The sequence below is a fragment of the Polypterus senegalus genome, chromosome 1 (genome assembly GCF_016835505.1).
Source record: "Polypterus senegalus isolate Bchr_013 chromosome 1, ASM1683550v1, whole genome shotgun sequence".
Lineage (NCBI taxonomy): Eukaryota > Metazoa > Chordata > Cladistia > Polypteriformes > Polypteridae > Polypterus > Polypterus senegalus.
This window is the reverse complement of record NC_053154.1, coordinates 285,081,460-285,100,254: the sequence shown is the minus strand read 5'-3', so window position 1 is coordinate 285,100,254 and position 18,795 is coordinate 285,081,460. Positions and strand designations below refer to the sequence as shown.

Genomic DNA, 18,795 nt, shown 5'->3' with positions numbered 1-18,795 from the left:
TGTCCACCACCCCTTTCGTTATTCCGGCACATTGTTGACATCCGTGAGTAACAACAACGACTAAACTTGAAGGTGGTCTACGCATGCGTGAAATTCGCGGACAAACAAAGATCAAGATCTAAATGAAGATCTCTTTAGTTAATTTAAAGCACAACAATTTGTTTAGTTTGAATGTCTGTGTTTTGAGGTGTGACTGGAGTACTACAGTCTTCAGTAGTATAAGCCTGGAGGAGATTCTTAATGCAATGCCTATGTTTAACTGTCTCTCTACTGCCATCTAGTGCTTCTTCCTCTAATTCATTCGCGATCAAACAAAGATCAAGATCCAAATGAAGATTATATATAGAGATAACTGTATCACAAGTTTAGAGTGAGGTGATTGTACTTATGTACAAACAGTTCTACAAGGAGCCCTTGATGGACTAATTGAGTGCGTTTATTGTTCTTGGGATGAAACTGTTTCTGAACCGCGAGGTCTGTACAGGAAAGGCTCTGAAGCATCTCTCATATGAGAGCAGTTCAATATACAGCATGGCTAAGGCACCGTGTGCTTGATGCTGTATACCGATAATTCTCTTTCCGATCAGCTGCTGCTGTGATTCATACTCAGATACAGTGATATAAATACTCCGAGTGGTGCAGTGAGAGTAATATGGAAAAAGATGATCCACTGTGGCAACCCCTAACAGGAGCAGCTGAAAGAAGAAAAAGAAGGTGCAGTAAGAGTAACAACACTAAAGCAGCTGTGGTATTTAGAATAGTTTGACCATTCTGTGGACCATTATATTGTTACAGGTTAACTACAATCACATGCATTAAACTAATAAACAATGTGTGGTTAATTTCAGTGTATTTATAAAGCCACGTCAGGGATGTAGATCTTGAAAAAGAAAGGGAAACCACACAGGAACAGCACTGCTTTGACACTGGGTGCCGCCAGTCTGCAAAACCGAGTGGAGAACTTGTGTACGCCAAGCATTTAGCTACCGTGAAAATGTGCATGGCTTTATGCCAAGTTTAGGTTTTATGCATCACGATTTGGGTGTGGAAACAGGCTTACGCAACATTTTTGTGTATACGCACTGTTTATACATGAGGCAGATGATTGACCAAGGGGGTTCATTCTGCAGATTTCAGTGAGGCTGTGATTTTGTTTGGAAAGCAGTGAAACATCCTTGTCTTGTTGGGAAAATAAAGGAGGATTTACCTCATTTCTGCAAAACCAAGAAATGCAAAAACTACTTCGACCAAATGAGGAACAGACGATAAATGAAGGAAAGGCAAGCGTACTTCATAGGAACTAAACTCTTCAATGAGATAAAGGAAATTAGTTACATTGTTTTTTTAATGTTTTTGGACAGCACAGGGGAGAGTCTGGGAAAGTCGATTAAAGTCGAGATTGAGATAAGGGCTGTCTTGTGATGTAGAAAGTAAATAAAGGCTGACTGTTTCATGTGTTCCTCTATGTTTGTTCTGCTGAAGGCAAAATATCCAGGGCTGTGCAGTAGCCAATATGATCTGAGTGGCAAACAGTGTCTCATTCTACTTGTACAGAGTTGTCATAAATACAGATATTAATGTAGGTAAAGGATATAGGTTTGTTCTCTATTGCATTTAATTATAAAAAAAGAGGAGTTAAAAATGAAAAAATAAATGTAACTATGCATCTTATTTTCTACTAGCAAAATACCCACGCTTCACAGTGGCGAAGTACTGCCTTAAAATTTTTATTAAGAAGAAAATTAAACCTTTTTAAACTGAGGGAAAATATACCAATAATTATTTGTTAAGGATCTCTTTGTATACCACATTGTGAGTTCGGCCCTCCGGTTGTAATATGACCAAGCTGTGCGCTGAGCTTACTCTTGAGCATGTAACGTACAGTTGGCCATGTGAACAGTAATCTTGTTTCAAATCTCACAGCTTGGATTGCTGCTGTCATAATTGGTTTGAGTTTCATGGTTTGTTTCAATTACGACAGTATTTGTAGGTCTTGTGTTGAAGAGACATTCGGCATCTGTCAAGCGTTGTAAGTATACAACCGGTTTCATCGATAACGTCACATCCAGCTTTTGAGAGTTTAAACATTCATAAACATCAAAGTGTCCACTACTGAAATCGTCACCTGTCAATCTAAGATGTTTAAGAGGCATTGGTGGTTGTCGAAAGGTGTAAAATATTTGGCCATTTCGGTACACTTGAAAGAGACAACCGAACAATTCACCGGCAGCCATCAACTCACATGCAGATACATAGGTGAAGGGCTTTAGCATTTCACTCTTCTAGTGCTCCTGTGTAGAATAATTATCTCGTGTACCATCATCAGTCCACAGCTTGAACCTGTCCAAGTCATTCAATACATAAGACACAATGTTTAAGAGTGAGCCTGATATGGCCGTACAATATGTAACAAAGAGAATGGAAAAGGTAGGTGCCATCTCCGGGCATGGAAACCACTCGGTAAGTGACAGTTCTTTGATCGATGGCGATTACCTCGATAGACATGTTAATGGGGGTACGGTTGGAATGATAAAGGAAATGGGTACCTGAACAATGTAAAGTAAGTCTAAAATACCTACACAATAACTATAATCGTAATAAATGAACAATAAAACAGCGGAGAAGCCGTGGATTAAATAAAAAGGCTATAGTTATCAGCAGGGAGACGTGAATCCCGTGGAGAAGCAAGAAAGGGAATGTAGAGACTGGAGCGACAGACGGTCTTATATAGGCAGGCAGCCAACAACGTGGGAGGTGTTGGGATGGGGGACCCAACGCCACCTCACACGGTGACCGAGCTGCAAGCTATGGACGTATATATGTACGTAAGTAGGATTCAGTTAGCGTTGGGAACCCGCGTACCAAATTTCTTGAAGATGGGCCCATAAGTAACAAAGACCTTTGAAAAGTTCAATATGGCGGCCGACAGTGGCATCATACCACCGAAATAAGTACTAAATTTCAGCCTTCTACCTACACGGGAAGTTGGAGAATTAGTGACGTTGGAAAGTTCAATATGGCGTCTGACAGTGGCGTCATACCACCTAAATAAGTATGTACATCGGTTTCGGTTAGCGCAGGGAAGCCGTCTACCAAATTTCGTGAAGATGGGGCCATGTATAAGAAAGTTCAACATGGCGGACGTTGTTGACTGCTGTGACCGTTACGCGTAGAATTTCAAAATGAAACCTGCTTAACTTTTGTAAGTAAGCTGTAAGTAATGAGCCTGCCAAATTTCAGCCTTCTACCTACACGGAAAGTTGGAAAATTAGTGACGTTGGAAAGTTCAATATGGTGGCCGACAGTGGCATCATACCATCAAAATAAGTACGTACATCGGTTTCGGTTAGTGCAGGGAAGCCGTCTACCAAATTTCATGAAGATGAGGCCATAAATAAGAAAGTTCAACATGACTGACGTTCTCGACCGTTATCGACCGTTATGATCGTTACGTGTAGAATTTCGAAATGAAACCTGCTTAACTTTTGTAAGTAAGCTGTAAGGAATGAGCCTGCCAAATTTCAGCCTTCTACCTACACGGGAAGTTGGAGAATTAGTGATGAGTCAGTGAGTGAGTCAGTGAGGGCTTTGCCTTTTATTAGTATAGATATGCTGTTCAGCCATGCACCACATCCAATTTTGGTTATAGAAGAATGTGGACCACCGACTCCTCAACATACCATTAACTGAGACCAAGTTCACAAAAACTATTTTATGTAACACTAGGGCCAAGGCAGGACCTGCAGTGTGTACTGTGAGTGTACATTTTTTGGAGCAACTTTTGATTTCTGGGCATGTATGTCATTCTGTATCATATGAAAGAATAGTTCAGACTGTGTTAAAAAATAATAATATATGAGAACAAATACTAAATGTGTTTTAAAATTAAAGGCTGATAACCCATTTTAGTAATTTTATCTTTATTTATTTTAAGATTCTACCAGTATTAAGAACTTGATAGGACAACTGCTGTAAACAGTATGAGCACACAATTAATTAATGTGTTTAAACTCTTATTGTCCTGCATAATTAGAACTGTTCTTTTCGTACAGCAGTGGATGAATATTTCGAGGACTATGACAATGGGACAGAATCTAAAGATTTAGACTGGCTGTATGAGCTCCTTGTACTTGATGGTAAGTCAGAATCATCCTTACCTCAATAGTGATTGATTGTAATAAGCAGTATTTAGACCACCGACTTGGCTGCTGGGCCTGTTTGGTGGATTTAGGCTTGCTTGCTTTGTTTCTCTGCCCTCTTGTGGCTGATTTTGGAAGTGCAATGCTACCCTCAGTACTCCACTTTCCCTCAGAACACTTGAAAAGAAGCAACCTTTTTATTTCACAGTTTATGTAGATTGTCTGTTAGCTTTGGCACATGTGATGATCTCTTACATAAGGTCTGGTTTTATTCTTAGAAGGCTGTGATTCAAACCCCTGTCAGAATGAGGGCATCTGCACAGCCACAACTGGACACTACAAGTGTACTTGCAAGGAGCCTTATACAGGAAAGAAATGTCACAAAGGTAAGCAATATCAATTCAGAGGTGAGCAACACAGTGAAAATGTGTATTAACATTTACAATTGCTGAATACATTTGCTTGGGTGCAGTAACGTCTGTGAGTACTCATTAGCCCACCAGGGAGCGGTAGCTCCACAGATGGACCGGTGCTGAGGAAAGGTTATTCAACCATCTTAAAGGCACAAAGACAACAACAATCAGTTTATGGTTGAGTTGTATTGCATTTGAAATAACATCTGGCACTGCAGTCTTGTTTTTATTGGTCAAAATGCTATCAGTCAATCCGTACTATCAAAGCAGCGACCTTTCAAAGCACTCGACAAGCCAAACTACACAGTAGTCCATAAAGGTACAGTCTGCATATCTTATGTAGTGTGACCTTAAATGTCGGCATATAAGAATACAGTAGAGTCTCGCTTATCCAACATTCTGTATTATCCGACGTCCCACCACAAAAAAAAACCACAAAAAAACACATCAATTGGCAACAAGAACTGCAAGTTGCGAGCGTGAGCGTAGTCTATTTTTAATCTCCAAGTTCATTTTTTCAGTTAAATTTTTGTTTTGTTGTAAAACATGATTACAGTGGATTATGTGGCCAGCCCTCTCGCACGCGTGTGTGTGCGTGCGTGCGCCTGCTTGTGTCTCTCTTGCGCGTGTGCGTGCGTGCGCCTGCCTGTGTCTCTCTCTCACGTGTGTGCGTGCGCACGCCTGCTTGTGTCTCTCTCGCGCGTGTGCGTGCGTGCGCCTGCTTGTGTCTCTCTTGTGCGTGTGCGTGCGCGCGCCTGCTTGTGTCTCTCTCCCGTGTGTGTGTGCACTTTCCTGTGTCTCTCTCTCGCGCGCGCCTGCCTGTGTCTCTCTCTCACGTGTTTGTGTGCGTGTGCGTGTGCCTGCCTGTGTCTCTCTTGTGCGTGTGTGTGCGCTTTCCTGTGCCTCACTCTCACACGTGTATGTGCATGTGCACGCCTGCTTGTGTCTCTCTCGCGTGTGTGTGTGCGCTTTCCTGTGTCTCTCTTGCACGTGTGTGTGCGTGCGTGCATGCGTGTGTGTGTCTGTCTCTCTCGTGTATGTGTGTGTGCGTGTGCGTGCGTGTGCCTGCCTGTGTCTCTCTCACGTGTGTGTGCGCCTGCCTGTGTTTCTCTCTCGCGCGTGTCTGCCTGTGTCTCTCGCGTGCGTGCATGCGCCTGTCTGTGTCTCTCTCTCGCGCGTGTGTGTGTGCATGCGTGCGCCTGCCTGTGTCACTCTCGTGCATGTGTGTGCGTGTGCGCGCCTGCCTGTGTCTCTCTTGCGTGCGCGTGTGTGTGTGCGTGCGTGTGTGTGCGTGCATGCGCCTGCCTGTGTCTCTCTTGTGTGTGTGTGCGCCTGCCTGTGTTTCTCTCACTCACGCGTGTGTGTGCTTGCCTGTGTCTCTCTCTCTCTCTCGCGCGTGTGTATGCATGCGCATGTGCGCGCCTGCTTGTGTCTCTTTCACGCGCGCCTATGTGTCTCTCTCTCTCTCTCTCTCTCTCTCTCTCTCTCTCTCTCTCTCGCGCGTGTGTGTGTGTCTGTTTGTCTGTCTGTGTCTCTCTTGCGCTCTTTCTCTCTTGCTGCACAGGGAATGCACAGGGAGAGACTGAACACGTGCGGAAATCATCGGCGCGCACATACTGAAAGGGAAACTGGCTCGTTCGTACACCTAGTGTGTGGTCGTGAACAGATGCAAAAGTTTGGCAAACTTTTTGGTCATAACCCAATTTGTATGTGTTCAGAGACGTTCATGAACCGAGGTTCCGAGGTAATGTGTAAAATTATAACATAGTTTGTCGTTTAATAGGCTTTTTCTTAACACCTCCCATTATCCAACATTTTTGCTTATCTGACGTTCTGCCGGCCCGTTTATGTCAGATAAGCGAGACTCTACTGTACTCAATAAAGAAATCATGCAGGTTGTTATTCCACTACAGTTAAGACAAAATTAAACTGAATAATGATCATGAAATCACCTTGTCTTAGGAGATGACCCATAGAAAAATTTTACTCCTCAAAGGCTAATCGTTGAATGCTCATGAGACTTAAAAAGATTCTTATTTATGCATTGTCACAAACATTTCTCCTAAAATTCCTTTGGAGAAATAGCTTTGGACAAAAAGGAGACGTGAGATGCAACTGAGGTAAAAGAAGTGAAAATTGCCAATTTGGTTTGAAAAGCACATTGTATTTTGTGAGATTGCTGTCTAATCTGGTATTAATCTCTTTCCAGACTTCATATTTTTTACTGATTATTGGACTGATATCTTCTTCCAGTGTGACTTACAACATCTGAGATGTATTTGGTTACATGTCTTTTGTTTTCCCAGTTGTCACACAGGCAGGTGAAGTGACTTGCTCATGGCCATTTGGTGTCAGAAATGGGATTTGAATCCACAACCTCAGGGTTTGAAGTCCAAAGTCTTAACCACTAGGCCACACTGCCTGCCTTTTCTTCCAGAGTGACTATGATCACGTAGACTTCTGGCTTTCAGTCCATCAATGTTGGTGCATCATGAAGCTTTAAGTAGGTGGTGGTGGCGCAGGCGGAAAAAGAAACAGAAGAGAGAGTAGGGGTCAGTACGGATTTTAGAGCCACCATGAATAGTTATTATGATGAATTGAACATACAGAGTATCAGTATTAAGTTAAAGTGAAGTTATGAAAAGGCCATGTTAAAGTAATGTGTTTTCAGCAGTGTTTTAAAGTGCTCTACTGTATCAGCCTGGCGAATTCCTATTGGCAGGCTATTCCAGATTTTAGGTGCATAACAGCAGAAGGCCGCCTCACCACTTCTTTTAAGTTTAGCTTTTGGAATTCTAAGGAGACACTCATTTGACGATCTAAGGCTACGATTTGGAATATAACGTGTCAGGCATTCCGATATATAAGATGGGGCGAGATTATTTAAGGCTTTATAAACCATAAGCAGAATTTTAAAGTCAATCCTGAATGACACAGGTAACCAGTGTAGTGACATTAAAACTGGAGAAATGTGCTCGAATTTTCTTTTCCTAGTTAGGATTCTAGCAGCTGCATTCTGCACTCGTTGCAAACGATTTTTGTCTTTTTTGGGTCGTCCTGAGAGGAGTGCGTTACAGTAATCTAGTCTACTGAAAACAAGCATCTTTCAATAATAATATAATAATAATAATAATAATATAAGAGGTCTAACTTTTGCTATGTTTCTTAAGTGAAAAAAATGCTGTCCTAGTGGTCTGATGAATATGCGATTTAAAATTCTGATTACAGTCAACAGTTACCTCTAGGTTTTTTACTTCCATCTTCACTTTTAATCCTAATGCATCAAGTTTATTTCTGATAACCTCATTGAATCCATTATTGCTAATCACTAAGATTTCAGTTTTCTCTTTATTTAACTTGAGAAAGTTACTATTCATCCATTCAGAAATACCAGTAAGACATTGTGTTAGTGTATCGAAAGAGTCGGGGTCATCAGGTGCTATTGATAAGTACAGCTGTGTGTCATCAGCATAGCTGTGGTAGCTCACGTTGTGCCCCGAGATAATCTGACCTAAGGGAAGCATGTAGATTGAGAAGAGCAGCGGACCCAGGATAGAGCCTTGTGGAACACCATATCGGATATCACGTGTCTTTGAGATGTGATTACCACAACTCACAAAGAATTTTCTACCTGCCAGGTAGGATTCAAACCAATTTAAGACACTGCCAGAGAGGCCCACCCATTGACTAAGGCGATTTCTAAGAATGTTGTGATCAATGGTGTCAAATGCAGCACTCAGATCTAAGAGGATGAGAACAGATAAATGGCCTCTGTCTGTCTGTCTGTATCAAGAATAGCATGTTTATTGAGGTGGTCATTTAACTGCATAATGACTGCCTTCTCTAGAATTTTACTTAAGAAGGGCAGGTTAGAGATGGGTCTAAAATTTTCAAAAGCAGAGGGGTCGAGATTATTTTTCTTGAGCAGGGGTTTAACTACAGCAGTCTTAAGACAGTCTGGAAAGACCCCCGTATCTAATGACGAATTAACTATATCAAGAATATTGTCAATTAGCACGCCTGATACTTCTTTGAAAAACCTTGTTGGTATTGGGTCAAGGACACAGAGATTATTCTGTGTAATTCAGGTAAATCTATCCTGGTGAAAGCATTTAATTTGTTTATAATGGAGTACTGGGGCTTTGGAGGTTCTGCAGTGTTGGGGAGATATACTATGTTATCTCTAATATCATTAATTTTTTGATTGAAAAATACAGCAATGTTCTCACAGGTTTCTGGGGGCATTCCTTTGTGTTACCTGGGTTTAACAGATGATCAGTTGTAGAAAAAACAAATAAATAAATAAATTAAAAGAGAAGCGTAGCAAAAATAAGTAGTAGCGTCTGTCCAGACAAGAGTTAAGAGTTGGCTGCCTCAAGATGGCAGTGGAGCCAGTTTTCAGGTTGGAGACCAGGAATAGGTGGGTTCAGGAAGTCAGGAAACGGAAGTGATGGCATTGGTGGTTCAACTATCAATCCCTGCTTCAACAGCGGAAGGGAGAGTAAAGGCATTAGGTGACAGCGCCAACCCCTGGCTTGGAGTGTATGGGCCCTGAAGATGTCAGAGTGTGATGCTGTTTTTTGAGTGTTTAAATTTGTGAGCACATATGTCAATCCTGAGTGTGTGCTGCAAAAACAACATTAATAAAAACAAACCACTCAGACAGATGCAACCCAATGAATCACCATCAACACCAACAAAATACTGACTACTGCACTGGAATTTCTCAGCTCATGATGGCCTGGTGGAGAAACAGAAAACCCTGCTTTACCTGTACATAGACAGAATTGGTGAGGTTTGTGATTTTAATGAAAAGTAGCGATTCAACAATGTCTACATTTTTAGAGAGTTGTTTGATTTCTAATGTCAACGTCGGTCTAGAAGACCATCTCAGAAAAATAAACTTGAGGCACACCATTTCCATCAAAAACACCAGTTTGATAATGTACAGTATGTGCTCATCTCTGAACCAGGCAAGGCCTTGAGCTGAATTCTAATGCAAAGGCTGCCTCAGTGAGATGACCTCCTGGGGAGCGGAGGAGTGTAAACTTCCTGACGATTCCAATTCCAGCGTTCAAGTGCAGTCCAGAGTCTGGTGCTGATATTTATCGCAGATTTTTGCGCACAGTATGTCGTGAAGAAGTCGCATATTTATACAGACGTGGTTTAAATCTGATCAGAAAGAGTTTGGACAGGAAGGGTTGGGAGTATTTGGGTTTGTTTTTATTCATTTTGTTTTGTGGTGTGAATATTCGTGCCTTGGCGATTCTAAATTGTCCCTAGTGTGTGTGCTTGGTTTGTGGGTGTGTGTGTGTGTCTGCGCACCCTGTTGTGGGCTGGCACCCTGCCCGTGGTTTGTTTCCTGCCCTGCACCCTGTGTTGGCTGGGATTGGCTCCAGCAGACCCCCGTGACCCTGTAGTTAGGTTATAGCGGGTTGGATAATGGATAGAAGGGTGTGAATATTCATGATGAGATACTAGAGAGGATGGATTATATGCATGTACTGGCTGGGATTTTATTACAGTGGTATTACTTTTGCTATTTGAAACTTTTTGATTATTTTTATTGGATAAAAATTATTACAAATTTTAATCACAAAAAAAAATCTGATCTGAAAAGCTGTCATTCCATATGTTTATTTTCACTGCTCAAATTTCATTACAAACATTAGATCACATTAAGCTTTGTAAGTGTGAAGAACTGAGCTGCAATATGAATATGGCCTCAGATTCCCAACATAAATAATGATCCTATAACAGTGGGCCTGATATCCAGAAAACATGTCAGCTATTGTCAGTGTTGCCAGATTTCCAAAATCACAGATGGGGACAGCCACCATTTTGAGCGACCAAAAACAAAGATGTTAAGGAACTATGCAAGGCAAAAGGGTACATCATTTTAATTAAATTATAATTATAGATATACGATGAGAAGTCGAAAATGATCTACACTCCGGTTATATGAAAACTTCTGCTGGCAGTGCTGTCTTATCAGAGCTTTCCATACGAGGTCCCTGTCTCCCGTCACTGCTGTGCAGGTGTGAACGTGTTACGTCAGATCATTTGTAACTGCAGTGCAAGAAACAATGGCTGCCCCACTTGTGATTTGCACAAAAGAATAGCAACGTGCAGTGATTCATTTTTTGTGGGATGAGGGTGTGCCTGGTGCTGATATTTATCGCAGATTGTTGCGCACAGTATCGAGAAAGTGTTTTGTCGTGAAGAAGTGTGTATGAATGGATAGAGACGTTCAACGAGTGTCAGCCATGAACACCCCTCCACGGCCAACATTGAGTGTGCACGTGAAGTGATTCTGTTGAATAGACGAGTGACAGTAGATGATGTGGCAAATCATTTGTAAATCAGCCATGGCTCTGCCTATGCAATAATCCACAACAGACTTGGGTTACGAAAGAAGCTCTACGAGGGTGAAGATTGACGTTTGATGAAGAGATAAAGACAGCAGTGCATTTGTGGCTTGCAGCTCCACCTAAAACATTTTTAATGAAGAAATATGAAAGCTTGTTGACAGATGGACAAACTGTATTGAAAAGCAGGGAGATTACGATATACTGTATAATGATGCATTTTTTTCACCCTCATATAAAGCTGTATAATCTAAACATTATAAGTATATCTCAATAAGTACATATAAAGAAGTGAACAAATTTACAAAAGTCACAGAATAACCGTTACTTCACTTTCAAAATGAATTACACGAGCACTGTGAGCAAGAAACGTACAACGATTACAGCACGTGACGTACACAAACACGCGATTCAAACACTCGGATTCAGCTGACAGTTACAAATTTTATTCATAAAAGGTGGTAAACCAAGGTATCCAAACAAATTGAGAGCGCCTCTTTAACTAGATCTTATAAAAATTGTATTAAGATTTTTTTTCTACACGGAATTTTTGTTCAATCGGGATTTTCAGAGGTAATGCAGGACTCGGAATTTGTCTTTTGAGCTTGGGACAGTCCCGCTCAAATCGGTAAGTCTGGAAGCCCTGGCTATTGTAATGATTTTCTGATGGCGGTCAATTGTAAGGACGCTGTGTAATCATTAAGCAATTAATTTTCATCAGCTTTTACAACACAGAAATATAATACATAGACAAACAGAATACTTTCTTTTCTTATTCTTCTTAAGACTTTTCAAAGTAATGTCACATTGAAAAATACAAATTCTTGACAATAGCCAAGACATACTGTACCAGCATTTGGTCATCGATAGTCTCATGGGGTCAGACGTGATTCTTGAATGAGAACACACATCTGGGGAGAACTTGTTAACAGTTTATACTGTATAGCCACAAAATCCGCCACCAAAAAGGCTCCACCACAGGGCGTCTTTCTAAAAAAAAACTGCCCTCAATCTCTTCCAGTCCATGCACTTTAAACTGCCAAGGTGCAACAAAAAACACGATCAAAAACAGTTGAAAAAGAAACTGAAGCAAAGGCTTGACTCGGAAAGAAAATGAAAAGCAGCAGTTAAAGAGCTCAGTAACACAAGTTAATCAGAGCTTAAAGATTCATTTATATATCGTTATGTTATTTGACTTTTGCGTCACTCCATGGCATAACAACTGCAACAAGTCTTCAGAGAGGTACCATCTTCTGTGTAAACAGTATACACTAGGTGTTAAGGCAATATGACTATATTCTGGTTTGGCTCTTACAGTTGGACTTACTTCAGTTGTTTGTGTAGACTGGGCAGCCTCATCCGTGCTCCGCAGTTATGCCAGAGTGTCACTCGGCACATTAACTGTTTCCAGTGTACTGTGCATCAAAATATGCTTTTCCTGTGGCTCTTCATTATTAATGGCAAAAACACCTTGATTAACAGAAGCTCTTTTCACTATGTATGACGGTACACCATTTAGAAACTGTACGGTTATTTTTTTTTTTTGGGAACATAGCTTGACGCTGACTCTGGCTGTACTGTCTTAATTGTGAATGGCATTGACCACAAGTCCATTGATGATGTGCTTGAACCAGTATAACACATTTACATTTACTTATTTGGCTGAAGTTTTTATCCAAGGTTACATTTCTTTTTTCTTTTCTAATTCCAGCACAGGCAGGTCAAGTGACTTTCTTATGGCCACACCAGCCAGTAGCAAGATTTGAACCCACAGCCTCAGGGTTTGAAGTCCAAAGCCTTAACTACTATGCCACCCTGCCTGTCAGAAGATCTTTCCGTTGTAAACGGTTATGTTTGTTTGTAGCACATGTAATGTGGTCTCAGCACACACAACACACATTTATTTGTTTACAGTGGTCTTTCTGGGAGACTTTTTTGGCCGTGGAAGGTTTATCCATCATCACTGTAGACTTTATATTGGTTGTACAATATTGAGCAGAGGACCAGCCCCCTCTACTGTTTAAAGCACCGCCCCTATTTGATGAGGCGTTGGATTGGTTTAGAAATGTGATGCTCAGTGATCTATCTAATTGTTCCCACTGTGAAGCATGGCCCAGACACAGACTTGCAGACATGTTTAAATCACCCAATACACGTTTATTATACATACTATATACAATTGGTGCTCACACACAACCCCAAAACTCCCCCAAAGTCCAGGCCTCTCTGTCCAATGCCTCCTCTTTGTCTTCGACTGCTTCCACTCCTCTCCTCCCGAGCTCTGTCCTCTTCCACCCGACTCCAGCCATTGAATGGAGGGAGGCGACCCCTTTTATCCTCACCCAGATTTGCTCCAGGTGCTTACTGATAATCCTCCGCCAGCACTCCCCACTGTGGCGGAAGTACCGGCTGCGCAACCCAGAAGCACTCCGGGTGTCCCTGGTCTTCTTCCCCCCCAGCACTTCTAGGTGTGGCGAAAGTGCTAAGGGCCAGGGTTCCGAAGGCATTGGGGTGCCCCCTGGCGGTGACCACGGGCCCCTACGGGGTTGAGCTTTCACAGCTCTGTTCCAGTGGTCCCCAAAGCCAGCAGGGCGGTGCCCCCACGTGGTCTGGGTGAGGTGTAAGCCCTCCTCCGGTCCTCCGGGGCCTCCCGGCTGGGTACCACCCCCAGTCACTTGTGACACCACCCACATTTAAGTGGAATTCGCTCACAATAATCTCTGTAGTACTACAGTGTTGTACCGTGTTAGCCATTATGGATGTAATAAGAGGTCAAGCTAAATGACACCTTTTATTGGCTAACTAAAAAGATTACAATAGGCAAGCCTGCAAGGCCAATCTAGTCCCTCTTGCCTGAAGAAGGGGCCCGAGCTGTCTCCCAAGTTTGCATATTGTAATCTTTTTAGTTAGCCAATAAAAGGTGCCATTTTGCTTGACTTCTCATTACATCTGGCTCTGCAACACTAAGTCATCAAGCATGGTGACTCCAAGAAATGTACAGTTCCTGACCTTCTCTGTATGCCATCTCATTATTGTTGGTGAGTAGGATCACGGTGGTGGTTTTGTCAGCAAATGTAATTACGTAGCTGTGTTCGATTGCACAGTTATACAGTGAGGGTCTCAACACAGAGCTCTGTGAAGTGTCTGTGTTCAAGACCATCATAGAGAATTGCATTGAACAAGTCTGCATGTGCAGCAGTGTGCCAGTTAGGAAATCCAAAATCCAGTTCAAGAGGGTCCTAGACTAGGAGCTCAGTAATCCGTTTTGGTACTGCAACAGTGTTAAATGTTGAGCTGTAGCTCATAAGCATCATTGCAGTTTCTGTTATTTATATTTGCTCGGATAGTACAAATTGCAAAGGATCTAACATCCTCCATGCACCAGTTCTGACAGTTTGCAAATGGAAGGAGGTGCAGCGAGTGTGGATTATTCCATTTACTGAGTTCCACCATGAGTGTCTCAGCGACTTATCATCGTAGGATTGAGTAGTCTTATTCTGTCACTATTAAGAGAATCTGCTCCTGTAGCTGCACCTACCTGTTTGATTTTTTCGGTGTGAGTCACAGACTGGGTATGCCAGATTATTGAAATGAAGTCTGTGACAGAAAATAGCAGGAAAGGTCACGTAAAGTAACAGGAGTTTTAGGGAGACACTAAAGGTGACAATGAATAGAGCAGCGACAGGCTTTTAAAAGGAGCCTTGAAATTCCATCCAGAATGGATGCTTTATGGATGTTGACTCATTTAACAATCGTCACCCGCAGAAACAAAGAATTCAACTGTGGGTACACAAACGTCTTACAAACTCCACAAATTATCAGAATTTAGTATTTTAACATTTTGCCCTTCGACTTTTGATGACTGTTGGCTGCTGTGTCTAATTTTTGTTATATTTCTTGACTCATTAATGCTGTATAAAAAGACCTTGTGTGTTTCAGCCCTCAGGAAAATTTGTGCCCGCTGCCAAAAACCTCACTTGCTATGTAATACGTGTGCCATGCTTTGATTAAATGTAGCACGACTCTCAGTGTTTATGTTCAGATTTAAGCATTGCCCATCCATGTAGCAGGCAAAATAACTTTGCATGATTTAGTCTGTTAAGTGCAGAACTGAAGGCCATTTTAATTATGGATATCAAATCTCACTTGGCTTAGACACATTTGCTTTGTGGCTGCCACATTTTTGGATATTTTTTGCATGAGGCATGAAATTGGTCACATTTTTAATAGTTCAAAAAGTAGTTTATTTAAACTTTGTGTTCAAGATCTTGTAGTCTTTATCTGACGATGATTTCTGTTTTCGTGTTTGTTGCATGTTTAATATAACCTAACTCTCTTTTCTTATTCCTTTCTAGTGAAAACTTATTGCAAGAAAGCTAAATGCAGGAATGGAGAATGTGTGCTGACTACATCTCCTCCATACTACAAGTGCAAATGCAAACATCCATTCCAAGGAGAACAATGCCAAAAATGTAGGTTTGTTTTGTTTTTTTCTTTGGTTAAGATTTTTCTCACAAATTAATGTAAACGCTACATTAACAGCAGACGTATGGCTTCTTCAGTTAGGTGCAATGCCTACTGAGGGCTGGGTGGTCTCATGGCCTCAGATCCCCTGCAGATTTTGTTTTCTTCTCCAGCCCTCTGGAGTTTTTTTTTTTGTTTTGTTTTTTTCTGTCCTCCCTGGCCTTCTTTGTTAATTAGTATTGCCTAATTTTTATATATATTTTTCTTCATCTTGTAAAGCACTTTGAGCTACATCATTTGTGCTATAGAAATAAATGTTGTTGTTGTTGAGAACCACAGCAGTCTATCTAATGGAATATGTATTCTTGTTGTTGTTTTTTTCCCTAAGAATAGCAGGACTGTTTTAAGAATGTGTGCATTTAGTTTCTCACATGGGCTCCTTCCATGCACCATGCCATTTTATTGTCTTCTCAAAATGTATAAATCCCCACGACAACGTGATGCAATTTGTCTATATATAGAAATAAGACTTCCATATCCACAAAGTGAAAGTGACATTACTGGTCACATTCCCTACAGCCGACATATTGAAATGGCAGCCCGTAGGCCACTAGCGGCCAGAAGTAACCTCTGAGTGGTCCAGCCTGTGGTCCCACCAGAAATGCAGAGAAAAAACACATTTTGTGAGCCTTCAGAAATTCCTACATAAATTCCTACAGCAGTACAGACTATGAATACAACACTCCGCAAAGTCGAGCAACATTCAACCCACAATGCACTAGAAGTTGGCGGTAGTAGTCTATGATACAGTGACTGTTTTTTTTTCTTTTTACTTTCTCGTACACAAAGTATAGGGAAAGTATTATAATCCTCCAGAAATTCAATGTCGAGATTTTGATGAATCTCGACATTTTAGACCTCCTTGAGTTAAAAAAAATACCATTTTTGTAATTATGTGTGTGTATGTGTGTAAACACGATAACTTGAGAACACTTTCACTTGGGTCAACCAAATTTTGCATACAAGTATTAGGTACAAAATGTAGATTTCTCTCAACTTTTGGGGTATTTCCGTTAACCGGAAGTGGTACTTTACCTTTTATTAATGCAGCTGCAGAGTCCGATTTATTCAACTTTACTTTTATAATGATTATTCAATATATTATTAATTTGATTTGATTTGCTGTTGATGGTTCTTTAATATACATAGTAGAAAAATATAATCATTGTCTTGTGGTTTGCGTCTCAAATATCTATCCCCATATCTGAGTATACAAGAAAGTCTAGGGGAGACCACTACCGGTCTGTGGTAATGGTGCACACCGATACATTGTGGTGGCACCTTGGCCGTGACAGCTGGTCATGACATTGACTACATATTAAATGATTCTATAATCAATTGTGCGACGAGTATTAGTTGTATTCCAGGTTCATCAAGTGAGTGCAAACATGGGCTTTCACAAATGAATCTAATTGTTACTCCGATGAGAGCCTCGTTACTGACAAGCACAGTCTCCGCACTTCTCTTCGTATGATTGGTTGACCCTCCACTCACGCGTTTCGATTCCGCGGATTCATGGCTGTTACGACATGACACTCAAAGCAAAGAACAAATTAGAAAGACTGCATTTGACGAAAACACGCAAAAAGTTTGGAATTTTCTTTAAAACTCGAATGAAATTAAGCACTGATTGCTTCCCGGAACTACATAACAACAAGTATAGAGCTTGTTATTAACCTACGGTTAACATTTTTGGATTTTGTAAATTCTGTGTTTGTAATTTTAAACAATCAAGCACAATATTATGCAACACAGTACAGCTGTGTAGGTGGTATAATGGAAGCGCCACTGCTTTGCGATAAGAAAATCATGGGTACGCATCCTGGGTCCTCCCTGCATGGAGTATACAAAGCGCTTTGAGTAGTGAATAAAACATTATAGAAATGTAATTATTATATTTGATTAGATTTGTCAATGTCAAGTTTTAAATGTTATGTTTTTTCACCAAATAAACAAAACATGTAGTGCTAGGCCTCTGTGTATCTCCACAGTACCTCAAACTTGATCCAAGCACAACGTATGCGCACCGCCACCTTTTTGATTATAGAAAAGACACCGCTGATCACACAAGTGCTGATTTAAAATGAGCAACAGACGTCAATTCATGTGTGTCTGTTGCTGTTAGCACTTGTTCTATCGATAGCATCGATAGTTCTTTTTAATTCTGTTAAATGTACTTTGTGATGTACCTGGGTCATATATGACCAAAGTATTTATTTAATTTCAAAAGGGACACAGATATTATTAGTCACACTGTGCATTATTTTGTTTTTATGCACTTTGAGGTGTGTCTAAGTCAGATGTGAGCAAAATGTTTATTGTTCTATTTCAAAGTGGGCAAAAAAGTATTACTACTACCTCAGATTCTGTTCAATTAGAGCTTTTTTTTATTGTTTTTTATGCAATTTTTGATGTGACCAAATGTAAAAGGGAAACGATGAATAAACATTACTTGTTTTTCAATACGTTCATTTGTGTTTGTTTTACAATTCATTGTTACCAGCTGCTTACCGGCCGCTGAGAATGTCAGCTACATTTGTTGGTTTGAAAATCTGGCCCGGCTGAATTTGTAATTGAATAGCCTTGTTCTAGAACTTTATCGGTTAACACTACTACATAGTATCCAACATCAGTCGAGTCTCCAGTCTCTGTGTGACCCTGCCAGTGCTCACAGAGTAGAAATATGGAAAGACCCCTGGTAGAAGAAGTCAATTGGCATGAGAGGCAAGCATGCCACCTTGAAATCATCTCAGAGTAGTACGTTAGTTTCCTTATTTCCTGACTCGTCTTTCTTTTGGAATTGCTCAGCTTTCTCTCCATGTGATCCAAATCCCTGTCAGAATGGTGGAAGCTGTGCTAAGGGGGCAACCAGATCTCGGTTTACCTGTATTTGTCCGGCATCTTTTAACGGAAGGTTCTGTGAAAATGGTAAGTCTATTCAAATTTCCATTTTCTACATGAGAGGCACTGTAGTTTGTTTGACTGCTTCTTGTTAATATTTCACTTTGAAAGGGTACAGTAAATCCTTTACCAGTTGGATTGGATTTGCTGTCTTGAAATTCTTTGCCCCACCTTCTTAACTCACTTTAAACAGCTTAGTGCATTCCTCTTTTATATTGTGGTACAAAAGTTAAAATGTTGGGATGCTAACACGGTTGTCCTTGTTTAATTGAAACAACAGTGTTCAATGGATGGTTCTAAACAAACTAAAAATCAGGGTCCTAGCTTGAAGAACTTTTTCTGACTGATAAAGCCTCTCAAAGTCACGGTAGGCTGGAGTGCCATCCCACAATGCACTCTCGTAACGAGTCACGCCTTCTTCCGGGAACCGCGGGATATGTAACAGTGAGA

At 41.0% G+C, this 18,795-nt stretch overlaps 1 protein-coding gene across 1 annotated transcript in view; it reads left to right on the top strand.

Moving 5' to 3' along the window:
- habp2 (hyaluronan binding protein 2) overlaps positions 1 to 18,795 on the top strand; it is a 60,503-nt gene that overhangs the window by 7,886 nt on the left and 33,822 nt on the right. The window contains exons 3-6 of the mRNA XM_039735918.1: positions 4,053 to 4,136; positions 4,418 to 4,525; positions 15,276 to 15,392; positions 18,253 to 18,372. Coding sequence (XP_039591852.1) covers positions 4,053 to 4,136; positions 4,418 to 4,525; positions 15,276 to 15,392; positions 18,253 to 18,372 — 429 coding nt within the window. The remainder of the gene's footprint in view (positions 1 to 4,052; positions 4,137 to 4,417; positions 4,526 to 15,275; positions 15,393 to 18,252; positions 18,373 to 18,795) is intronic.